The sequence below is a fragment of the Triplophysa rosa genome, unplaced genomic scaffold, assembly GCF_024868665.1.
Source record: "Triplophysa rosa unplaced genomic scaffold, Trosa_1v2 scaffold344, whole genome shotgun sequence".
Classification (NCBI taxonomy): domain Eukaryota; kingdom Metazoa; phylum Chordata; class Actinopteri; order Cypriniformes; family Nemacheilidae; genus Triplophysa; species Triplophysa rosa.
In genome coordinates, this window is record NW_026634346.1 from 57,833 (window position 1) to 84,332 (window position 26,500).

General features: G+C 39.7%; 1 protein-coding gene and 1 long non-coding RNA gene across 5 annotated transcripts; one reads left to right on the forward strand and one right to left on the reverse strand.

Moving 5' to 3' along the window:
* Nucleotides 1-538: 538 nt before the first annotated feature.
* On the forward strand, nt 539-23,214 carry agfg2 (ArfGAP with FG repeats 2). Of its 4 annotated transcripts, none has more exons than XM_057327947.1 (14): nt 539-1,369; nt 2,008-2,101; nt 4,904-5,019; nt 5,128-5,275; nt 10,258-10,378; nt 10,594-10,698; nt 11,152-11,184; nt 11,910-12,098; nt 12,213-12,297; nt 12,412-12,458; nt 20,404-20,487; nt 21,175-21,279; nt 21,945-22,077; nt 22,310-23,214. In XM_057327947.1, exons 1-14 carry the CDS (start codon nt 1,203-1,205, stop codon nt 22,341-22,343), a joined length of 1,461 nt encoding a protein of 486 aa, XP_057183930.1. In that variant the 5' UTR covers nt 539-1,202; the 3' UTR covers nt 22,344-23,214. The 4 variants fall into 4 exon arrangements, with proteins under 4 accessions (XP_057183930.1, XP_057183931.1, XP_057183933.1 ...); XM_057327948.1 differs by having other exon boundaries at nt 540-1,369; nt 21,945-22,015; XM_057327950.1 differs by lacking the exons at nt 20,404-20,487; nt 21,175-21,279; nt 21,945-22,077; nt 22,310-23,214 and adding exons at nt 13,944-14,055; nt 14,152-14,182; nt 14,959-15,214 and having other exon boundaries at nt 540-1,369.
* On the reverse strand, nt 5,284-10,194 carry LOC130550472 (uncharacterized). Its single transcript, XR_008962427.1, has 3 exons — nt 9,209-10,194; nt 9,076-9,101; nt 5,284-8,754 (listed from the first exon to the last, which is right to left on the reverse strand). It is a non-coding gene; the product is annotated as an uncharacterized LOC130550472 (long non-coding RNA).
* Nucleotides 23,215-26,500: the final 3,286 nt, after the last annotated feature.

A 26,500-nucleotide genomic window follows, 5' to 3' on the forward strand; every position in this document is an offset into this window, starting at 1 on the left:
GACAGAATTTTCATTTTTGGGTGAAGTATCCCTTTAATATAAGCCTATGTCCCACACTAACTGTACACCCACCACATTGGCACAAATACGTAGAAATAAACAAGTCTCTAAACATAATCTAACATAGTGTTGTCGTGCCATATATATATATTTATCCAACAATGCATTTAGTGTAGTGATAATTGTTGAAGCGACAATACATAAAGATATAAAGAAATCGAGAACAAATAAATTTTGCTTACCGTTAGATAATACATTGATACATTGGACAACTGCTACCTCTGGTGGTAGAAAGTTGCCATGACATTACATCTTTTACACTGCAAAACCAGCTTACAAGGCCAAAATCACATCAGCAAAACGGGAGATGCCTCAGTTAATCCAATATAATACACCAGCATCATAGTTAAATTACTTGTAAATGCGTTAGGTTTATTTAGCTGACGTTTCCAGCCAACGATCCACAAGGGATAGTACAAGCTAATTTAAGTACTTCATACAAAGAGTTAATAAACACACGAAGAACAAAATTTTTTATTTCAAACGTCACACTGAAGGGCGTGATAAAGCCTAGTAGTGTCCACGATAAGTTCTCACGTTGCTGAGTAAACCTGAAAATAAATTAGCACAAAATAATGGCAACATAGCCATCATGAACAAAAAATTAGTTAAGGAGCTTAGTGCCTACTTTTCCTGCGTCTTTTCGCTTTCCCGGGTACACTAACTAGGATCTTTCGTCTGGGTTTCTTTTCTCTACCCTTGAGATTCTGTTAATGGAAAGAAGGGTGCGCAACAGCATGGACTGTGCGCCCTGAGCGATTTTATACTCTATACATGCGAACGGATGTGAATCAACAGAACGCGTAACAAGAAGGATGCTGTGGCCGTAAACACGGATTTTTGCGCCTAGAGAAAACCGCAACAATGAATAAATAAATACGGCGGTTGTAAAACGCGCAGCGGACAGGCTGATCGCCCAGTCGTGACCACGTTAACGCGGGGGACTACGCATGTAAGATTTGTTTCATGGCATTTCAAGCCAGTGCATCAAATATCAGCCGCATAGGCGCTTTTATAATGCGGGCGTGAGGAACATATTGGATTAAAAAGGCTGTGGGGCTTAAAGTGCAACGGTGGGCCAGTTAACTGCTCTCCGACAACATCTTTAGTTCCGGGGGTGTGTGCGACACTAGGGCACTGGCATGTCGAACCGAAAGCACCGGGACAACCAGGAGATATGCGCCCGAAAGGTCCGAGAGCTCGCCCAGACGGGGGTGAACAAGCATTGCTTTGAGTGCAATCAGCCCGGGGTGACTTACATCGATATCACAGTGGGCTGCTTCGTATGCACATCATGCTCTGGAATGCTGTAAGTAATAATACACACTGTGATTTTGCACTGACATACACAAATATTACTTTCTGGTTACTCTTAAGTTATTATACAACAACTCTCGACTTGCACTGGCGCCTAAAGAGCTGTATTGTAACATTTTTTTGTGAGCCAAGAAAACGCAGAACTGTAAACGTCTGTCGAGTAGATATTTGGTGGTTGTGTTTACATTCAAGATCGCTTGTAATTACTACTTTGTCATTTTCAGGCGTGGCCCAGTCTCGCTTGTGTTACGTATCCTTTCGTCGTGATATCAGGTTTGGCATCAGTATGCCTCTTGTTTTTTGCATGTCAGCAAAGGAACTGTGCGATTGCACCAAGCGATGCTATATGGTTAGTCTGCAACTGCAAAAAACGTGTAAATGTTTTTAAATGATTGTTTGTCACCAGCACTGAAGTAAATACCTGTCTCCTAGTAAATATGCCTCCTTCACGGTTGTTTTGTGTTGTTGCAGAAGGTTGCATTTTCTACAGTTCACACAGTCCTGGCGCCCCATCACATACTGCACCATTTAATTATTTTTGTATTTCACAGGTTTTATCGTTTAGTACAAAATGAATAACACGATGAATAATGCCGATCTTAATCAAGCCGTTTGCGGTTTCTCTTTCAGGAGAGGACTAAATCCACCCCACAGAGTTAAGTCCATTTCCATGACAACCTTCTCCCAACAGGAAGTGGAGTTTTTGCAAAACCATGGCAACGAGGTGAGTGGCAGGTCTACTACACTGTAGCACACATGTGTTGCTGCATGAGTTATGGGCAAGAGACAGTTGGTATGGTATCTAATTTGTGACCCTGGATCACAAAACCAGTCTTAAGTAGCACGGGAACATTTTTAGTAAAAGACAAAAATACATTGTGTGGGTCAAAATTATCTATTTTTCTTTTATGCCAAAAATCATTAGGATATTAAGTAAAGATCGTGTTCCATGAAGATATTTTGTAAATTTCCTACCTTAAATATATAAAAACTTTATTTTTTGTGAGTGGATGGTCTGCCACAGTGCCCCCGATTAACAACTTCAAAGGCAATTTTCTCAATATTTTGATTTTTTTGCGCTCTCAGATTCCTGAGTTTAAACGGTTGTATCTCAGCCAGATATTGTCCTATTCTAACAACTCATATATCTATAGAAAGTTTATTTATTCAGCTTTCAGATTATGTAAAAATCTCAATTTCGAAAAATAGACCCTTAAGACTGGTTTTGTTGTCCAGGGTCCCATTTTATATTGGTGAAGACAACAACTCTCATAATTTCAAGCTCCTTCACAGCATCATCAAGCTATGCCTTTGTTATTGTTTTGCAACCCCTAGTAGCAAAAATTACCAATTGTACCCCTGTTTCTTTAGGCATATGTAACAACTAGTCCAGTTGTGCCTTGAAATACGCAGCTTTCTTCAATGCACTGATTTCTTCTGAAACAGGACACTAGCTTGGTTACTTACGTTTCATAAATTCTGTTCACTTATTCAATTCGTGGCCCATCATGATATATTTAATACAACCTAATTGTGCAAAATCTAGCTTTTTTAATCATAACCATCACTCAACAAATATCGGCATGCTGGTTCATTTGTATTGAAGCCTAAATGCATTTTTGGATAAAAAGACGAAGAATGGGAACAAAAGAGGAAGGAAGAAGCTACAATGCTTATTAATTTTTAAATAATAAAAAATACAGATATTGTATGTAAACTGTGACTTTGTTAATCAGGTAATGTGGTATTTATTTATTTACTTAAAGATGTTTTGATTGCTGGTAGCTCGAAATTATGTCTCCCTCATGCTGTCCTGTAAATGTCTTCCTTTCTTCAGCTGAACTTAATCAAGAGTTATATTGTGGGGATCATTTTTATTCTGGAGTGAACAATTCTTTTCATTTTAAATCCTGACTGTACCTTTTAAATTCTAATACTTCATAAATATACATTTTGTCAATGTTTTGTAGCCTTAAAGGTCCAGTGTGTAATTTTTGGAGGATCTATTGCAGAAATGCAATATAATAAACATAACTATGTGTTCCGATGTGTATAAAGACCTTACATAATGAAGTGTTATGTTCTTCTTACCTTAGAATGAGCTATTTCTATTTACTCAAAATGTTGTTGCCATGTCGCCATGTTGTTTCTACAGTAGCCCTAAATGGACAAACTGCTCTACAGAATGCATTTCGTAAACACGTTATCTCATTTGGGAAAGAAGCGAAAACGTGAAGACATCTTTGTCCTCTCTCAGCCTCCGTAGTACTTCTGAAGGGAGAAGTGGAGTGAGCTGTTGGTTGCAATTCGCAACCTCACCAACAGATGCAACTAAAAATCACACAATGATCCTTTTAGGCAAACATAATATTCAATATAAGAAAAACTTTAATTTAGATTTCTTGGGGTCTTCAAAAGCAAAAAAGTGGGCTAACTTAATGCATTGTACAAAGAGTGAGTTCTTACTACATTGCAAAGTATTCACACAAAGGTATGAGTGAACCTGTCTTTCTGGTCACTATATCTGAATAGAGTTTAAGTATAGGAACCACTCTTTCACTCCCTAACCAATTAACACACATTCATGCACTCACATTCACACCCATCATTGGCACCACAATCTTCTCCCTCAGTGTAACCGGCGTTAGACCTTGGCAAAAATCTGCTCTGACTCATTCCTCCTTTCCTGTTTCAGCAAAGATGTTCTGTATGAGATGAACAGGCAGACATGGCAAATATAAATGCTGGCAAATACATAAAATTGAATGATGAATTAAAAACTACACTTCTAAGTTACCACGAATCCACATGAAAACAAACAACGTGAGCCTGCAAAATAAGGTTATAGATGTTTGAAATGTATGGCACTTAGTTTGGATATTTTTTAATGTATGTCACGTAGCATCTGGGTCACAGTCTAATATGTTGAAATACACATCATATTAGACCACACTGTAATTAAGCTATTTGACATGCTGCTATTAAGTTAAACTGTTTTAATTTAATTAAAAACACAAACCCATTAAAACAAAATGCTAATTTAATATTACAGCAAACATCTCCCCTGAGAAGTGGATTAATATGTCATTTCCTTAAGGAAGAACTCATTAGAATGTCAATTACAGCTCGACCTGATTTTGCCAAGTGGTTGATGTCCTCAGGGCAACATATTTTGTTGACCGAAGGACAACATTTTTATAAATAAAACCTAAACCCACACCGAACCCCAACCCTAACCATAACCTACCCCTAAAATCAGAGGGAAATGATAAGTAAAAAACAATGGTCTAGAAGCACCTAATCCTGGTTGTAAAATTACATTTAAAATAAACTGTAAACTTATTTCTGAAATCTGATTGGTTGATTTAAATGTTGTTCCAGGGTCAACATGATGTTGTCTAAGGACATCAACCACTTGGCAAAATCAGGATAGCCGTCAATTACATATGCATCACAATGATTAGTAAATTTGTTACAGATTAGACCTTGTTATTGAGGATTTATTCTTGGCTGGTGGGGACTTTAGGTTGGAAGGAGAACTTGGCTCTGCATATTTGACCCAAAAACAGACGGCTGTTTTGATGCACATGACACACAGAAGCTAAAAGAGTTCCTCCAGGAAAAATATGAGAGAAAGAAATGGTGAGTACAGCACCTTGAAATTTCACATCATACCTTCAGACATCCATCCTCTGACTGCTGCTGTTTTTCTAAGGTCAAAGCATGTTATAAGTAGTGTCTGTTTTCCAGGCATTTTTCTAAAAGCAAGATTCGCAGGGATGCAGAGGCTCCATGGGGTTCAGGTGTTCAGGCTGTTCCTGCTTCACATGGGCCTGCTCAAAATCAGCCTCCATCTGGACATTCTTATAATCCCACAATCCGGCCCACTCGAACACTGGTGAGAAAAAGAAAGAAAAAATCATATGATGAAAAAAAGTACATGTATGTTATGTTAAATTTTAGTCTGGGTAAAGTTTAGTAAACCTTACTATTGATGTTTTGACAATACTATGCACACTGTAAGCCCGGATGAGTTGAGTTTACTTAAAAAAATGAAGGAAACCTGTTGCCCTAAAAAAATTTAAGTAATGATTACTTAACAACTTGAGCGAAGTTTACTTAAACATATCAGCTGTTCTAATAACTATTTTAAGTTGAATAGACTTAATGTTTTAATTTCTACTAATATCTCTGTCCAATTATTCGACTTATCTTTTTAATTGCATTAAATTATATACAAAAGCAATCAAACAACAAAAATATTTTTCTTGTACTTTTATTGAAAACTTAAAACAAGTTTGCACTCCAGTTTAAGAGAATAAGAATGCATAGTCCAAGTGCAGGTCATAAATGAGTCCAAACAGAAGATATAAGGCCTGAGGCAAGTTGTCCGGTTCCATCGCTGAATTCCCCTCCAAGAGGATACACACTCTGGAAGGGTTTAGCTGTGGACTTTCTGCATCAACGCAGAGGACTCCTACTGGAATTTGGTGGTACGAGTCCTCATCACTGACATCCTAAAAAGACAGAAACATATTCACAAGGTCATGCCAGTTAAATCATTCTATGTTGTCAACTAAAATGTATAAACTGTACAACAATAAAATCAATCACCATATCATATATTTTGCACAAAAATGTATAAAGAAAAAGCAAGTCATTGCATAAAAAAATAATGTTCTCCTTAGCTGTCAGGCCACATTTATGGCAGTTTTGCAACCAGTACTTGTAATGTATAAATACAATTATGGTAGCACTGTTCTTTAAACTCAAACTACATATACATTATTAAAGTAATCCATGTGTCTCCAGTGGTTAACCTCATTTTTAAGAAGCAACACCAAATCTGTGTCCAATAAAAGAATTAATAATAATGACACTTAAAAAATTTAATAGCTTACAGAGCAGGTCTTAAAGAAGGCAGAAGGGTCATCCCCTAAAATGACTGGCAGTCCATGAAGGCAAAGGGACCTAACATCTGTTGGCTCAGTGGTCTGGAAGATATGGCAGATATTTTACAAAACAGTTTGGTTGAGATACAGAGAAAAAATATTAAATTAAGAAATTTAAGCATGGAGAAGAGAAAAATAAAGTTACAAACAAAGTAGAAAAATGTGCACAGACAAGAAAACAATGCAAAGAAGAAATGAGAAGAAACGGGTGACAACAGGAAAGAGAAGGGGTAGATTGATGTAGACAAATAAACCCACCTTTGTTTGACGTAAAAGCTCAGCCAAAAGCTAACCGGCAAGGCCTTTCTTCTTCCTGGAGATGTTCATTAGATTTGGACAGAAACGGTCAAGATCATCAAAGAAGCTCTCTCTGAGATTTTTCCCCACAACTCTGCTGAACTCGTTATAAACCTGAAATATAAAACATGGCAAACCATATTAGGCCATGGTCAACACTCAATGATTAGTGTGACAGTACTGACCAACCCAATTGGTCATAAATATTGTCTGTCATGTATTGTCTGTTATGTATTCTAAACTAAAGTCTATGGTGTAATCTATACTAAAGTTTAAAAAAAGTAAAACAATCAAACATACTGTACCTGACTTTCTGTAAACAGAGCTGGCCATCGAAGAATCATATGAGTGATGCGTGTAAGGCACCACCCGCTGGTCCAATGACGGTATCCAGAGGCGTGGCGAAGGCTTCACACATGTTCTTGTCTTCTTTTGTTTAGTGAAACAGTATTTGCATGAAAGCACATTTCACTTAATTACCTCTATTTTATCTGACTCCAATTTAATATCTCGACTTCTCATTTAGTTTACATTTAACTTTTATCATTAATAATTGTGAAATTTGGACGGATGTCTGATTCCTCTGTTTTATTCTAAATTACACTCCTTCATCCGATTCTCAATGTCGCTTAGAGTCTCGCGCCGGCCGTTATACGTGGATCTCACGGTCACAAACTCACCAGTCTTGGTCACTGCCAGAGGTTTCTATGACTAGTAATGCTCAGATGGCCGTCTCCAACCAGCACTTCCTGAAACATTATTTGATCTAGTCCCCTTAGACTATTGACAACTTAATTAAAGTAATGATTTTTCCAACCAGAGGTAATGACCACTCCATAGAGATAAATAGACCAATCTTACTTCCTCTGATGGTAGTTTTATATAATCATGCCATAGTTTCCTATGTACACTTAGTTAGAATAATATTACAATAACCAGAGGTTTTGGTGACTTGCCCTATTTAGATTGGTCAGACAACCCATGTGCTGTTCTAAACGGAAACGATAGCCCCTACGGTCTAATTACACTTAAACTATTGCCAAGCAGTTAGCCGGAGCTCTAAAATCTCAGCTGGCGTGCCCCAATGCTCCACCTAATACAGGATTCTAGTCCGTCACTAACCTGAACGTAGATTTGCGGTAACAAAGGATATAGCGTGATCTACTAAAGTTTATAAACTCAGAACAATACAGAATGAATTCAAACATAACAATTAATTAGCCAGGTACGCATAATTCAAAATCCAGTTCAATAATCAATGGCAATCAATATAATTCAATAACAAATAATAGAAAATCATAGGAAATAAAGCAAAGAGAAGTTCAATGTTGCATACCTGGCAAGAGACGACACACAGGAATTTGTGCGGGAGATCTGGCTACAGATTCCTGATATTTTTGTCAACTTCCCTTAAATACCAAACCAGAACAAAGCATTATGTAAATATTCTTTAGAGTTAGGAATTTGGCTGTGATTGGGTCTTGTGATCCCTGGGGCTGTACTTAATCTGCATACAGTAGGTGATTGGTGAAAGTCACCAAATGTGTGAGAAATGTTCCAGCACTGAGGGAAGTTTGTTAAGTTCTTACAAAACGTTGTCATTACATTCTGTTGTTATGGGAGTGAGACCATTGTACCAGTTGCACTGAGACCTTTTGGATGATACCAAACATGTGTATGTTTTTTGTGTATGTGTCGTGTTCTTTTCTTGTGTACGGTCCTCAGAGCTTTTGGGTGTCCTGCGTTGAGTGAGAGGGGAGGAAAGGAACAGTTGGGGGTGCAGGGTGAGGTCTGCATCTGTGATTCACTTGTATGCGTCGTTTGAGATGTAGGTGTTAGCTCAGTAGGGAGTTTGCTGTACTGGAGGGAGTCCGTTGTTTCTCAAAGGAAGGTGTCCTTTTGGCTCAGGTCTGTCACTGTACTGAGAGATGCTCTCTGTCCTTTTCCCGAGATGATTATCTTTTGATCAGGAATCGGTGTGTTGTTCTTTCAGGAAGGGGCACCCTTTTGGCCTAGGTTCTCCACTGTGCTTAGAACCATTCTTTGTTTCTCAGGAGAAGAATAGTCTCTGGTCGAGACATCTTGGCTCCGACCTTACATGCGATACTTGTCGTTAACAACTTATTTTCTGCAAAGAGCAAATGTAATAGCAATTATTAATGTCCATGTGTTTCTTGACAAGTGAATCAAGTAATCAGCCTCAGAACAATACTATGCAAACCCACAAGACAGACAGCTAAACTTAACTGGTGCATTACTTGGCTGCTGACCAGACAGTTTGGTGTGAAAGTTAGATAAGTGCACTTTTAAGGCATTAAATGATTTACAAGTGCATAGACATTCCTGATGAAAACATGAAAATGGCTCATTTCTAACATAACTACCATGTTTCAGTCTATAATGTATAAATAGCTGTGATCATTTTTCACAGTAAAATAACAGTACTTACACTTCCAATGCATACCTTCTTGCCACCTGAAACACAATCAAACGTATTGTTATAAAGTGTCCAATTATGTCTGAACTTAAACATTAATGGACTTCAACTTCTATATAAAACCCTAACGTTTAAATTCACTCACCAGATTGATTAAATTGGTCGTCCTCCTGTCGCACTCTCTGCTCCACTAGATCCACAGCATGCATGTCTAACTCGAATGGGTTAAATGGGACAGTGTCAGTCGCAAGCCAGTGACTTAAGTTAACCAATGAACTGACATCTGAAAAGACAACAATCTGTTTAAAGTATGTTTTCTACGCTCGCAAACAACCTCTCGATGAAACAGCTAGAAAATACACAGACGAGAAAGACTTGCGCCGTATCCGTGTCGAACTCGCAGGGGTTAAAGAAGACCATGTAACGTTACTCGCCAAAGTGCGTAAATAGTTGCAGGTGAAAATACCACACCCTGTCTGACGTGTGTTTTCAGTGCTCGGAAAACAGCTCCTGGTCAATAACAGGGAACAATAAACAGATGGAAAAAAGGCCACGGAAACGCCACACAGATAAACAAGTGTGACCGTGTCCACCGCACGAGAGTTAACGTTAGGCGGTAACGTCTTGCAAGATGATAAGCGAAATACCCTAAATTGTTCAAAATAATTTGTATTGCTCAAAATCACCACTTTGATAATAGGAAAGAGGAAAATACAGACGAACAGCCGTTGTCATGACTATGCCTTCCTGGCGAAGTCGCCCGTTATTTCAGGTGTTCAAGCGAGTATAAAAACGAAACATACGTTACTTAATATATAAGTTTTTAAACACTTAGCCTCTCTGTGAAAAATAGACAAAAATGTTTATTACTCACCAACAACTCAACTTTGCTGCAACCACAAGACAATGGCATCGTCCAAACCCTCGCAACTGCTAACCAGCGAGGCGGTAGGGTGGGGTAGGGCGTGGTCAGTCGAAAACTTTTTTTATTGAACCCATTACACTTAAAGTTTTCCGCTCATTCGACTTTGTCTGCAGAAGTAGTAGAATATACTTACATTTTTACAGTACTGCACTAAATCTTAAATAATTTAAGTATGTTGCAATTAAACAGTTTAATTAGAAAGTGCATCTGGGCTTACAGTGCATAAATGCATATGTTTTAATAAAAAATAAAAAAACGTATTCCCACAGTCCCAGACTCAACTATCAGTATGGGACAGAGCTCCTGCTGTGTCTCCAGCTGATAGCCGTACTGAAGTGTTCACTACCAGACCCACCCGCTCTCAAAGCTTCAGAGACCCTCCCATTAAAGGTAGAGTACCACTTTAGCACTTCCTATCAACCCTCCTAAATTCTAACCTCAATCTTTTCTTTCTCTGCTCACTTCTCTAGTTACTTCTTTCCCCTTTTCTCCACTTCCATTTGTTGCATTTATTTTTTCTCATGTCCTCTACACCTGTGTACTGTAGAGTGAGTCATAATTAGAGGTTTTTTCCCTTTTAATTCTTGCTTTACTCTCTTTCTAAGACACCTTGTTGAGTGGAATGGAGAGACAGAGACCAGGGACCATTTCTTCAGGAGTTGGACCCCAGAGTCATCTCTCCTCCTTCCCTGCCCTTCCACGTCCTTCAGGTACACAGAGACACACATATGAACACACGTTCATTTAAATCACTTTCAGTCACACGTGTTCTGACTCCATCACAAAAAAGCGTGAGATCACATTGAAAATCTTAAATTTCTGTAATGTGTATTTTTTTAAACATGCTAATTTGTTAGAATGGTGTCCTACAGATCAGGCCACATCTAATGGATCGATCGTAGAAATATTATTTGGGAATCAAACCCAAGATAGCTTTTTTTTGCACAAACTTGTCAATAAAGCAAGAACTAAGAGTTCATTAAAAATCTTTAAACTAGTTATGCTATAATGTAAAGAATTTAAAAAATAACAATTTACTATTATACAAAACATAAATAGTATGTAGGGGTCCAAAATTATTTTTTTTGCAAATGAATTGGCCATCAAGTTTTTTTGCCTTGTGCCATAAGTTTCCTTTTAATTTGATATCCTTTATTCCACAGCAAGCAGCACTTTCAAAAACAGCTTCACTTTAGGTAAGTCTTATGTCATTTTGAGTTATGCTTTGCAAAAACTACAGTTATTCAGACCACCTTACTGTAATGTTGAGTAAACTAGCCATGAAATGCAAAAGAAAAAAGTGCACATGCATTAGTGTGCAATTATAATGAGTTTATGTGTGGGCTATGTGTTCAAAGAGAAAGAAATAAAAAGGTAGAGAGGCTTAAATCTCATTCGATACAATGCAAAATTCAACCCCCATGCTGTTTGTAATAAACCTAAATATGCACCATTCACATGTCAGCATCTTGTGGCCACAGTATCATATAAGCTAGTGGGCCTAAAGTAAAAAACAGGCATACAAAATATTTTCTGTTTCAATAAAATAGCGAGTATATTTAGCTCGTTACTATGTCTAGTTCAAGGAATTTTCTCAGTAAATACCAGCAGTGCCAAGCTTAATTCACACAACGATATTGAATATGTCCTGAACCCGCTTTAGCCAGCTACTTCAAAAGCCCTTACATCACAGCTCTGCCAGGTCAAGGCAGACAATCTGCTCTTTGATACTGAAAAAAGCAAAGGCTTTAAAGTGGACGTAAATTTAGAAAATAGCTCACACCAGCATCTGCTTTATCTCACTTCTCGAACATGTAACCTGTTTATGTGAAAAAATGTGTGAAACTGATGCATGTTTTATTGTTTGCATGCATTCAGAGTAAACTTGTTGATAGCCTCCAGACTCATCTCTCTGGTTTAGGTCGCACTTTGTCTACTGGGGGTGGTGCTCCATTCAGATCCTTCCCTAAATCACTTAGTTTGGATTTTGGAGGTCTAAGCCACACCCACAACACGCTAAGTACTGCTGCTCCGCCCACTGCCACTCAGGATAAATACGCAGCATTATCACAGCTTGACAAGGTGTTCTCAGACAACACTCCTATCACAGGTAAGACTCTTATGATGATGAATGTTATCAGTTTTCTTGGCATGGTGGAAGTCTATGTGCAGGATATGTTTTGAGATGCTTTTGAGCCAAGGTTTTCTCCTACATTTGTTGTAGCTGTTTCAACAACTCCCTCTGATGGACCCCCTCAGTATAGCACCCTTTTTGGTAACCGGCTGTCTTCAAGTTCCACCCCTGCAAGGTGAAGGTTTTACCACAGTATAAATAAACATGTTAAGATCTTGACTGATATCTTCATAGTCAATTTCTGTTTACTGGTATATGCATGTGATATTTATTGTCCTCTTATTTTCAGTTCCCCAGGAGTTCCAGAGGCCACCTCTGGATCTCAAACATTTGCAAGTAAGCAGTTAAAAGATACTTGTTAGGTTTTCGTTCCCCACACAAATAAATATAGCCTATTGCAGTGGTCGCCAACCCATCGATCGCGATCTTTGAGACGTTACATGTGGATCCCCGAAAGTAGGCTAACAGGAAAATGAATAGACAAATATATTGTTCCTGATCAGTGTTCAGTTTTGCAAGCGCATCTCTCTTTCTCTTCATGGTTGTATGTTTTTAAGTTCTGCATGAATCCTTTCATGGCTGTGTAAATAATGAGTTTTTAATGCGACCGTTATCATTAATCACATTTCATTGTGATGCGCGACTGCGTGTGATCGATCTTCAGTGTTTCTAATTTCGGTGGTCAGTGATCAAACGCAAAATGATTCACGCATGCAGTGGCGTCTATATCACTATAGGTCACTATACTGTAACAAACCTTAGCCACCACTAAGGGCACTAGGCCGCTTCCAATAATGTTGCTGCCACCACCTTTAATTCTAAACCGGTAAGGTCCGGAGGGAGCACTACAGAAACGCCAACCACTCAAGGATACCAGAGAAAAATATTATATTTATTTCAATAAGAGCAGCTCTGCAGCATTTGTCAACTTAATTCACAATAACACACACTGGTTATCCCCTATAACAGCCAACTACCCCAAATTGGCATAGCACACAGTAAAGATTCACAGCAACAATTCATAGTGCAAACCAACAGCACACGTCATAAATACCAGCTTGCACAGCACACGTTATAAATGTTCTTAAAACATAACCCATGCACATACGTGAAGTTAACCATCCTATAAAACGAGCATATGGCCTTGGGAGAAAATTAATTATGTCTACAAAGGAGCACAAGCACATTAACAAACACACATCATGTAAAGCACATCAATTACCCAGCCAACATTGGTATGTGGGCCCCATGTGGGTTATATCTGGGCGACATGGGCTCCACATAGGCATGGGATAAAAAAGGGCAAAATATATGGGCCCCATGTGGGATTACAAATGTGGGTCCCACATGGGTAGTTATGTATTTAATGCAAATGGAGTTTCAAATGGAGGAATATTTTTGTTAATTAATTCAGTAGGCCTGTATCAGTATTTTCTTCCTTTCACTGTCCTAACTGTATGAAAATCAACCACAATAGATAAATGTAGAAATCCAGGTCAATTTACACGAGTCTCACAAGCGACGTTCTTGCTCAATGTGATAGATACTTTCGACTTCGTACTTAGCTGCGCAGACCGACCGCCGTACGTCACACTACCGCGAGATTGATCACGAAGCACTTGCCTAGAAATGATGTCGCGGTATCTTGATGTCATAAACCGATTGCTTTGCGCAGGTGATGCATGGAGTCGAGCACACCCCTGACCGAGAACACTTTGTTCTGCTTGACAAAGTAATATACATACATAATTAAATATTATTTTGTTGAAAATGTTTAAATGACAGCTATGATTTAAATCAAATAAATAAATCAAACTGCAGAGGAGTTTCTCTATCGGCGGAAGGATATCTTTGGCAGAGCAGTGGCGCGCTGGCAACTCCACCGAGCAGCAAGTTTATCGAGTCGGGACTGGAAATAATCAAAAATAAGAAGGTAAAATTCATATTTTCTGAAGCGTGTTTTTGTTATCCGTGTTATCAAGCACCGGGAACCCTGTTTTGACCGGTATTTTCCTTTGCATTTTGTAAGCCTGCGTGTACCTGCCATTTTTCCACCTGAGGTAAAATTGAATTGAATTTACCACAGCCTATGACGAGTGACACTAATTTACTATATTTAATGCCATTCTTTTTCATTCCTCAGACGTCTAAAGCTCAAAAGGCTGATGTCAGAAACGATGTAACGTTATGACATAAATTGTAATCTGTTCTGAGACCAGATTTATGCAGCCCGCGCAATCGTTGTCTGCAGCCTGTGTAGTGCTAGAATGCTAGTTCCCATTACATTTTAAATACGTTAATGTCTTCTTCAAGAACCTCGTTTTTTTTTACTGAAAATGTACATCATATAACACGGATTTGTTGTATTTGCTTTGTTTGCGTGATATTTCTGGTTCGTGTAGTGCTAATTACAAATGAAAAGCCTTTGAGGGTTCTCAGCGTAACGTTACCAGAGAGTGATTGACAGCACGACGTGATAATGTCCCACCACTTATAACGATGTATTAAAATATGGGTGCATTACTAAAAAGCACAAATCTCAGGACATGACAAAATTTCTCCAGGATTTAAAACCCACTCGGACCCCAGGGGGTTAAATGATTGATCTGCACATAGATGCAGCATCTTTGCCTTCATTATGCAGACTACACAACAGATTGTTCATAAGAGTATATAGTATATACTGTACTTGTCATCTAATAATTCTGTTATTGTGAGGTGATGCATTTTTGAATTGTTTGACATTAAATTGATAGCATGTAGAGTACTCATTTGTGCTGTAAACTATGTGATGCTGGACATATCAAATAACCGTATTTGTGTTCTTCTGTTACAGGTGTGGACTGTAACCACTGGAGCACGAGACAGGGGTGGAAAAAGAGCCCTTAACGCAGTCTGGCACAAAACATCAGACTGTCAGCAGTTTAAGCGTTCAAAATATTTTTTGTTCAGTTGAGTTTAAAGTACCCTTTCTAATCTGAAATCTATCAAACTATTTTTAATGAATTTAACATTTAAGACTGTTTTTAAGGTTGAGTTAAATATTCTGTGTTAAGGATCAGAAAATTATAATAAAATTGATATTGAACATCCATGTGTTTTTCATTTTCAGAATGCACCTATTATGTTTATGATGTACAGGCAAATATAAAGTAGTAGATTATTGATTTTGAAGACTAACATCTAAGAAAGCAACATCCAAATGCTGCAGTTATCATTTAATCAGTAAAAATTGCATTGTATTTGGTAGAGCATAAGAATGGAAAAGGTCAATTACAATTTAGCAATAACAAAAATTGTACTGTCCAGGTAGGAAACCTCAAAAAACATAATCTAGAACCACTCAAGTATACACTATGCAGGGCTCCTCCATTAAACCATTGGTTTAATCCACATGGGCTTTATAAAGTGGGACCAATATGGTGCTTATGCATGTTTCCCACATGGGCCCCACTCAGATTCTACGTAGGAGTCATATGGGCTAATTCACATAGGGCCGACATGGAACCCGTGGACAAACCCACTTGGGGCCCATGCCTCAAGCCCATATGGGGCCTACATTGGCCCCACAAAAAAATGTTGGCTGGGTAAAACCGGACTTCCCTGTCCGTCTGACGACACCCCGTCGTCACGTTCAGCAGGTAGCCGTCTCTCGGCCGACGGGATTGAGGAGAATTATTCAAACAGTCCGCCGGTGTCCACCTATAGTCCCTTTCCTCTCTCTCACTACTTATTTTCCACTATCTACCTCCGGGCCAATAAGTGGACCCCTGGTTTTCTTCGGCGCCGGTGGTGCTAGCCAGCCACGAACGCCACAATTTCCCCGTGGACTCTACTGGCTTACTTTTCCGTGTCTCACAGTCTTAGCTCCTCCTCCTCACTCTCCTTGTTGCTCTTCTTTCTCCCCTTTTTAACATGTTACCGCCATCACTCATTGTCCACAGGTGCGTTTATCAATAACAGCCCCCTCCTTCATTGCGTCACTTATACATGACATCACTATCACTCCGGTTATATGCATTACAATACTGTTGCGGTGCATTGCAACACATTCTCACTCCCGACTCGTCACATATTTACGCTCGGTCAGCGCCCTTCGGCGTCACTTTTGAACGCGCAGGGTACCCCTTTGGGCTTTGGCGTCATTTTTCGACGTGAAGGGCACGCGAATTTTACCGTTATTATGAAAATGTATATTAGTTATAATTTGCAATGATGATGATGTTTCGGGGTTTAATTTAAGTTTAATGGCCAGGATAATTGCGTTTACATGACGCTATTCAGACAGTTTCACAGTTTGAGCAAGTAATGTAACAGTTTATTTATCGTAATATAAAACACATAATACAAGCAGCCACAATGTCGTTCAAAAATACAGATATTCCAAGGGTACGTGGAGGAACGCACATTCTCACGTTAATTTCACTGTTAGTACATCCGACCGTGAGCGTGAAAGCTGGCGTACGGAAAGGTTTTGTGTGTACGCAACATTGATATATGAGGCCCCAGGACCGCTTTCTACAAAGATCCTTACAAGTTCGTCAGTAGCATCTTTAGCAAGGAGAAAACTGGGACCCTTAAAGTACCTATAACAGATCTGGAGGAACACCTACGGAAAATGTATTCCGACAATCAGAGGCATGAGCCAACCTCCATTCCAGAGGACATGCCACCAATTCAGCTACCAGAACACCAGATGGACACAAGGCCCCCAAAATGGAGTGAAGTTGAGAGTGCAGTAAAACGGGCAAGATCAGCTTCAGCTCCTGGACCCAGCGGTATACCATACAGGCTCTACAAGAAAGCCCCTGGGGTGTTGAGGTACCTTTGGAGATTAATGGCTGTGGCATGGAAAAGCAGGTGATACCAAAATTCTGGAGAAGGGCAGGAGGCATACTGATCCCCAAGGAGAAAAACTCCTCAACTATTGACCAGTTTCGCCAAATTAGCCTCTTGTATGTGGAAGGTAAGATTTTCTTCAGCGTTGTGGCCAATAGACTCTCAGGATTCCTGAAGTGAAATAACTTTATTGACACTTCAGTGCAGAAGGCAGGCATAGGGGGTTTCTCTAGATGTTTGGAACATGCTAACATCATCTATCACCAGTTGCAAATGGCAAAAAAAAGGAGAAGAAAGGCCTGCATGTGGTTTTTCTAGATCTTGCCAATGCCTTTGGATCAGTGCCACATGAGCTGCTGTGGACAGCCTTTGACTTCTTCCACATTCCAGAGCAGGTAACAAAGCTGATTAAGGCATATTTTCAGGATCTCCAATTCTTTATTACCACACAGGATAGTACCACCGTGTGGCAACAGCTGGAGGTTGGCATAATGGCAGGTTGCACAATTTCACCACTGGCTTTCACAATGGCAATGTAAATAATAATCCGGGCATCGTGTTGGGTGGTTGGAGGAAAGCGTTTGAAAAATGGGTTGCGCCTACCTCCAATCAGGGCATACATGGATGACATGACAACCATCACAACAACCAAAGTATGTACAAAGCGGCTGCTGAATAAGCTCCAGGAGAACATTAGTTGGGCACAAATGGAGGTCAGACCCAGCAAATCCCACACCATTTCTATTGTCAAGGGCCGGCTTACCAATGACAGGTTCTGTATAAAGGGTGAGCCCGTACCAACGGTCACGGAAAAGCCAATCAAAAGCCTTGGATAGTGGTACACCACAGACCTTAAAGACGCAGAACAACTCAGGCAAGAGGCAGCCAGTGGACTCAAAAATATTAATAATACAGCTCTTCCTGGGAAGCTGAAACTCTGGCGCTTCCAATTTGGCTTGTTACCACGCCTGATGTGGCCAATTTCAATGTATGAGCTCATGGTGTCTCAAGCCAAGAACCTGGAGAGATTGGTGAGTACACAAGTGAGGAAATGGCTTGGGCTACCAAGATGCCTTAGCAACATAGGGCTGTACAGGAATGGAGCTCTCTCTCTTCCCATTTCAAGCCTTGTGGAGGAATATAAATGCACCAAAACAATGTTAGAGATGACACTCAAAGAATCCTGTGATCCCTGTGTAAGAGATGCTGCTCCAACAGTAGCAACAGGGAGGAAATGGAACCCAACAACAGCGATAGGAGATGCAAAGGCAGCCCTCAGACATAAGGACATCGTGGGACAAGTTCAACATGGCAGAGGGGGACTTTATTTACATCAACCACACCCACATGGCGAAAAGCGACACCAAAGGAACAGCGTCACCTGGTAGTGGAGGAGGGTCGGTGTCAAGAGGAAGCAAGTAGATGCGCCAGAGCGCTCAAGCCCAGCAATGCCGTTGGATGAGATGAGAAGGCATTGAACGACGCAAAATCACTTGGAGTGAGCTGTGGAGTATGGAAACAAACAGGCTAAGTTTTATCATAAGAGCTACATGTGATGCGCTGCCCTCACCAACAAATCTGCATGTTTGGTGCAGCCTGCAACCCATGTGCAGCTCCAGCAAACCTTAAACATATTCTTGCAGGTTGTAAGAAGAGCTTGACACAGGGGAGATACACATAGCACCACAATCAAGTACTAAAGTGCTTGGCTGCAGCAGTAGAGACCAAGAGTGGCAGCAAATGCCATCCCCCAAAACGTCCAAGCTAACTCACTAAAAAGGCAACCCTTTATTCGGGAGGGGCAGAAAACGTGGGCCAAGCCCTTAACCCCAGATTCAGGTCTGCTGAGTATAGCCAGGGATTGGGAAATGCGAGTTGATTTAAACCACAGACTTACTTTCCCCTTGGAAACCGCAGCGACCAACCTGCGGCCGGACATGGTTCTGTGGTCCAGCTCCAGTAGGACAGTCCTCATAGTTGAGATGACTATTGTGGCAAGGGGGGCGTGGTTCAGCACAGTCTGCACCGAGAGGGAGAGCCGGGAGAAGAACAGTAAGCAGATCAAGCGCATATTAAAAACACCTGCTTCTCATTGTAGTATTTGGCGAGGAGACGGTTAAAAGCCGGACAACAAGAGACGGGAGGCAGAGAGAGACTGGCTGGGAACCGAGAAAATGTTGCTGAGAGGAAGCCGCTGAGACGTTGCGTCCAGGATTGGAATATTGAGAGTGCTTACTGAAGAAGTTTACAGTGTTTTTGTTATGGTTCAGCAGCACCATTAAGATTTGTTGTTAATAAAGTCTGACCTCGGTTTCCCAGCCACGTCGACCCCGACTCCTTTCTTCCGGTATTATTGAACCTTGTTACAACTATACCTTGGGAAGAGGCTATTAACGAAGCATTTGAAAGAAAGAATCTCTGGTATGCCAACTTGGCAGCGGAGGCTGAAGATCGGGGATGAACAGCGGAAGTGTTGCCATACAGGACCGGCGGCACTGAGCATACATTAACGGTGCCAGTGGGACTATAACAGCCTTAGCCAACGGATTGGCACGCATGATTGCATTGATTTTGGTAATGTGTTCTAATGTTATGCCATACGGGACCGGGGGCACTGAGCACGCATTAACGGTGTGGGTAGTCGTGGCCTAATGGTTAGAGAGTCGGACTCGTGACCAGAAGGTTGCCGGTTCGATTCTCAGGGGCCGGAGGGTAATGACTGATGTGCCCTTGAGCTGCAGTGATAGCTGCCCACTGCTCCGGATGTATATGTGTTCACGACTTGCAGTGCGTGAGTTCACTACTCACTGGACGGTTTAAATGCTGAGGTCACCATAGCTGACAAATAGGTCACTCTCAGAGGACAGGTCCAGTGGAGGATAATCAAGAACTCACCATTGGTGCAGAAAGAAGAAGCCAATGGCTGTGGTTTAGGCGGATGGACACAGCATGGGCTGCCAGATGACCTTGTAACAATGCGACACACACCCAGGTCTGATCAACCTGTGGTGGGCCTGGCTTGGGTGTCTTGTGATAAAGGGCCGAAACACCCAATGAGGCTGAGGTGCACAACTGACGATGTGTCACATTGATGGGAACCATACAAAGGGCATTATCAGCAGCACCTCACCAAAGGAAAAGAAAAGAAGTCAATTGCAACTTCCGTTTCATGGTGACTTTAAGCTGCTTCTTGAAACTATACAAATAAAAGTTTATTTCTTTATACTTAACTATATTTGTCTCAGCTCTGTGTGGAACATACAGTATATAAGATCATACAGTGTGACCTCAGATATTCTCTGACCAAAGAAAGTCTGTAGGCTGTAAATGTCTGTAAATTCACAATAATTAAATCAAAAGAAGACTAAGATCCAACATGCATTTGGTGCTAATGACAGGCCTTCTGTGCAGTAAGACATTCTCTTTTTTCTTCCTGATTCAGATTTCCCAAACCCTTTCAGTTCTACAGCCAGTTGCACCCAGCCTGTTCTCTCTCCCAGTAACCCCTTCAAAAGCACAGCCACAGGTAAGAAGTTTGTGCTCCTGCCCTGTTCATGATTTGGCTTTCAGAGAACAGGAAGACTCGAAACAAGAGAGGAATTTTTTGCAATTGTATGATTTCCACATTTATGGAAAGAAAAGTTTATGCTAGATCAGCAATATTCTCTCTGAAACTTTACACACCATGTTCTTCTATTGACTTTGTCAACATTAATTTGATTCTTGGTCACAAACCCTTAGTTGTTTATTATGAAGGAAACATTGTTGCAATACTATAAATCTGACGGCGTGTGCTTGGCTTTAAAGGAACTTAATCCATAAAGCGATGAATTTGTTAATTGGAAATGTTTGTCTTCCTGTGCAGAACAACTAGACCCTACTCATAATAAATCAAACAAAATACGTACTCCTACAAAATCTAAACACTATGCCAACGCAAACAGTGAGAGTGGTTAGTTAGACATATAGGAGGATGAAGTCATGTATTTATTTATAAAGTATTTTGTATTAACTTGGACACTAAGTAATTAAAAACACATGCAGTACAGGTATGCAATAACTAATATAGTTACACGTCAAGATGGAAACACAAGTTTACATTAGAGTAGGTAAGACGAGCACACACGTTTGAGAATGAAGTCTTTGTAAGTTTCTTGAGGACATCTCAGGTTTGAGATTGATTTGAACATTTTAATCTGCATTTGATTGACAGATGACACCTCCTCCTCAACTGTGTTTCACCAGTCTGTCTCTTTTCCTGCTCCCACCACCCAAAGTGCTTTCTCACACCAACAGTCTAGTAACCAGGAAGCCAATGGTGAGTATAGCAAGCTTACGTAAATCTTTAAATTGGCTTAATGGCAGCGAACCCCTTGTCCTTAAAATACTTCACTAATCAATTAAAATATTAAGCCAGGAATTAGCACTTAAGAAAGACAATGGCCAGGGCTTCTCAATGCCACGTCCGTCTCTTTATATAGATTAATCGGACATGCGCGCCTGGACTGCAGTTAACTTCCGGTCTGTGTACGTTTATCGGTCTGGCTAGTGTATAATAATGTAACTATTTATGTTAATATTTATTTATATTATAATTTTATTGTATAATAATTGTATTAAATAAACGATTTGTTGAATTTTGTTGTATGTTAATAATTATTATTGATTAAACAATTTGTTGAATGGGTCCTGTAGTTTTGTTGCATTTAAAGAAACCGTATGGGACATTGACATCTAGCGGTTGAGCTTGGTATTGCAGTCTAAATTCAAAATATTGGAGAGACAAGTAGGGCCAAGTAACGGTTCGGTTTCTTTTGCTTGTTATCAGAAATCTACATGCACTCTATTATTTGCGAATGTGTACCAGAAGTTAAGGGCAGTCCACGAAAAAAAAGCTGATTCAACTAATTTGCTACAAAAACTTAGAAAAAATGTGTGCATATTTGAAATGAAATATGTTGATTTCATCCAATTTGTTTGTAGGTTTTAACTCGTTTCCTGTGCCTGAGTCCAAGCCCAAAGTCCCACGACCAATGTCTGTCAACCCTTTTACTGTAAGCAAGATCTTTACCAGTGTACTAACTCAGGACTGTGTGCTAAATAACCCTGTGTCTAGGTAATATAAACAATTCGCAGGTCATAGTTAGTTTGCTTGGCAATTTCATGATTAAATTACATTTAATAAATTATGTTTTCTATACCATGTTTGTATAAGCACTAAACAAGTGTGTGTGTGTTTGTGTGTCATTATGTTTATGGAAAGTCCCTACAATATATAAAAACAACGTGTGTGTGTTTTTGGGAAGGGTAGTTATGGGAGTATTTAACTTTTTCTTGACTTTTCCTAGGGGAATGTTTACCCTAGCAGAGGAGCTTCGTTGAACCCCTTCATCTGATCCTGAACCAGAGGGGGCTCAACCAGATAATAACAACACCCAACACCTGTCTGATTTTTGACTTTTGAGTTTATTGTATATGTCTGTCTGTCTGTTCATGTATGTTCAACGGGGTGGGTGTTTGTTATCATATATTGTACATGTTATTGTTTGTACAAGCTTTGTGTGTGTGTGTGTGCTCTTTTTGTACCAGATGCTAGAAAATAAAGCTGTATATGCGTGTGTGTTTGTGTGTGTGGGTTTTGCCAAATATCGGAATGTTTTCTGATAGCAGGAGAAACTCAGGTGAAAAGTTGTTTATTAGAACTATTATCAATTAAACACACACACAAGCCACTGCTTTAACTTTCAGTTACTGCCAAATGATAGAGCTCCTTGTGCCAACATTTCCCTAATCGCCTGAGTGTCTTACTTCAGCAAACAATGAGGTTGACATAACAAAAACAGTAGCATATTTAAGCTTTGGATTATGTCAGTAATGCATTTTTGCTAATTTGGTTTTTATGATCCAGTTGCATGTTAATGAGACGGCATAAATGACGTAGACGTTCCCTCACTTATCTGTCTGTGTATCTATGCCGGGTTTATTTCTATTTATTTTGACGTTGATGTTTTTCTTTACATGTTTTTAATGTAATTGTGTGTGTATTGTCGGACTGCATGCGCTTCACAAGAGCGGGAAGCTGCTGAATGTACTGCAATTTCAGTTATTATGAGGGATAAGTGTATGGACCAAAAACTGTCTAATACTGTCATGCATCCTGTATAATGTAGAGATTGTTTATTTGAAAACGGATTATATAGAATGGTCTTGTATTGAGCTGTATCCATATACATAAAGCTAACTGTTGTGTCAATGTGTTTCTGTCTATGTGATGCAAATCAAATTGAATTTGCTGCTTTTGGATTTTAATGCAATATCTTTTTAAAACAAACAGCATCATTTATATTTTTCTGTGAAGATCAATATCGCATTATGAATGTATATGCACTCTATGAACATTAGGGCTTTCAAGTATAAATTAAAAAAAATATTCATTTCAGCCAACGTGACCTAGTCTAATTTTTATGTCCGAATCATCATAGTTTATAATAATATAGTTGCAATTACTGATTGACATGATATGTCCTGCAGTGTAATAAGTACTTAGATTCCATTTTATTACTTGCCAAACCACAGGACAAATAATAGTTAACTGATAAAAATGAAAAGGCATTAAAAATGGCCTAACATCTAAGGGTGGTTAAGGGTGGTATCTAATATGCTCTGTTCTCTTATTTGTGTAGGATAAGATCAACTAAAATGGACCACTTTTTGGTTATTATCTAAAAACCTACAGCATCAAATTAAGTGAGGATCAAATATAGTGTGACAATATATAGTAGGACAATATTGTAATGATAAAGTTATGTTAACATTAGAAAGCATTAGGTCACATTAGAAAACAGTATTTACCCATAAGCAAAAAATAAAGATGATTTCTCTTTAATAGCTCAGTTATTTCTACACATCAATGAAGAAAAAAAATTAACCTCCTTAATTCTCATGCATCTCAGATATTTCTTATAAGAAAAAGATACAGAAATCTAACAAATGCCACAATTGTCACATGCAATTTGAGCAACTGTCTCATTTGTTTCTATTTTTATTTCTCTTAAGAAATCAATAAAATGAAACAATATGAGAATACTTAAATTAAACACAACTGAGCAATTATGACCAATAAAATATTCCACATGATACAGATGTAGCTACTGTCGTTTGTTCTTTTTATTTGGATTTTATTCTGTAAAAATAAACTTTGTCAATACACATTTATATATGCACATTGTTAACAAGTCAAATCGGACCCCATTTTAACTGAAAACTGGTTGCCCATTTTTATTTGGCAACCACATAAACCACATAAAATTTCACTTAAATATATACACAACTATACATTAAAAATATATAAAAAATCTGTCTGGAAGGCCGGGACGTCGGCTGCACCGCTGAACTGGACACCGGCTGCACCGGACTGGACACCGGAAGCACTGGATTGGACACCGGACTGGACGCCAGCTGCACTGGACAGGACATCGGACTGGACACCGGCTGGATCGCCAGCTGGATCGCTGGCTGCACCGGATTGGAGGCCGGCTGCATCGCCGGCTGGGACGCTGGCTGCACCGGCCTGGACGCTCCTCTGCAATGCCTCTCCCCCTTTTTCCGGACCACCGGGCCCGTGGCCGACTTGGTCGGAACCATGGAGGACGGAGGGAGTTCCACGTCGGAGGAGTCCGCAGACGTCGTTCCCGAATCTCTCCTCCCCTGCTTGCCATGGGCGCCACCAGGAGGACCGGGGGCCGTGGAGCTCAAGCCAGAGGGTACTGAGTCCCCCCGGGTGACGGCAGCCAGGACGAGGTCTTCTGGTACGACCAATCGCGGGGCGGGAGTTCCGACTGGGACCTCACTCCCGGGATCGTCCCGGTTGACCACGTACCTGACCATATCCGCAAACCCTAGAGGTCCCAGCAACCTCTTCTCAGTCGAAAATGTCTGCCTCCCGGACAGTGCATGGAAGACTATTCCAAAGTTTAGGTGCTAGATAGGGAAAGGATCTACCACCTGCACTTGATTTTGAAATTCTAGGTATTACCAACTGACAGGACGCCTGAGAGCGTAATGCACGTGAAGGACTGTAATACAAAAGGAGTTCATTCAAGTATTGAGGAGCTAAACCATGTAGGGCTTTATAGGTAATGAGCAAGATTTTAAAGTTAACACAATGCTTTATAGGTAACCAGTGCAAGGTTGACAGAACCGGGCTAATATGTTCATACTTTTTTGTACGTGTAAGAACTCGAGCTGCCGCGTTTACCTTCAACAGTCCAATAGATTAAATTCGTGAGAAAAAGTTGTGTTGAGATGTTGTGAATTTCAAAACATTCTTGATTTAAACTTATTTTACCTCACACAATAATGGTAAAAACAGTATATAGAATACTACCTTTCATGAATAACATATTTAAAAGTAGATTAATAAACAAATGCTGTTTAAAACAATACAGCCTACTTAATGCAATAATAAATGACATGCAATATGGGTGATTTCATTTTACTGCCAACCGCCAATTAAATAAAAAGAAGATTATTTCATTTTGACGTGCACAACACAGGCAGATATACACACACAGAGGCGCGCTAGGACAGTTCGTGTTAGAGCAGTCAACAATTAAATGTCATCACATAATGTTCTCTATTTTAAAAGGTAAGTGACTGTAAATGTCAGCATTATCATGTGTGTAAATCATTGAAGAATGTCGAGTGAAACAAGAGCTTATTCCGTTAGGAGGCTACGGTAAATATTTAGTTTATACATAACATTACGCTTCAACTAAGTTGAATGGTGCAACTCAAAAATACCGTTTAAGTCAAAACTACAGTAGGCTAAGTTGTAACTTATGCACAGCTGGTGCAGCCGGCTCCAGGTCAGTAAAATCAGTCTTGTTTAACTGGATTTCATTCATTCATTATGTTTTCGCAAAAGTTTAAGTTGGGGTACTGCAATGTTTATTAACTTACTTAATAAATGTTATGTTTATTAAATGTTTATTTTAACTTACTGCAAATGATAGGTAGAAAATTATTTTAAAATAATGTTAGCACATGAAAGCATTGCAAATAAATTGTTTACTTTACGTTCTTTGTGTATGTTTTTGACCAGCAAACTATGTGTAATGAAGAATTGGTGTAAATTAGAGTAGAAGTTAAAGAATTTCTGTCTGTAAGGATTTTTTGGTCACCCTAATAAAATCACTGGGTATTACCTGGCCACCTCTAAAAAAAAGTTTTGGCTACGCCCCTGCACACAAGTGTATAGTAGGTAGGCACACAAGTGTATAGTAGGTAAGCACACAAGTGTATAGTAGGTAAGCACACAAGTGTATAGTAGGTAAGCACACAAGTGTATAGTAGGTAAGCACACAAGTGTATAGTAGGTAAGCACAGAAGTGTATAGTAGGTAAGCACACAAGTGTATAGGTAAGCACACCATACATGAATACAATGGAGCACAAGGCACAATAGACATGAGGACTATTTAAAGGGAAGGAAATCAAGAAGGGACAGGTGCCTGGCATGAACTAATTAACAATCAATAA

Excerpts from the sequence above, each read along its gene's own strand:
- agfg2 (XM_057327947.1), top strand. The coding sequence starts at position 1,203 with ATGTCGAACCGAAAGCACCGGGACAACCAGGAGATATGCGCCCGAAAG. Across the intron at positions 2,102-4,903 it reads TGCAAAACCATGGCAACGAG|GTTGGAAGGAGAACTTGGCT; the intron begins GTGAGTGGCAGG and ends TGGGGACTTTAG. Across the intron at positions 10,699-11,151 it reads TGCCCTTCCACGTCCTTCAG|CAAGCAGCACTTTCAAAAAC; the intron begins GTACACAGAGAC and ends TTTATTCCACAG.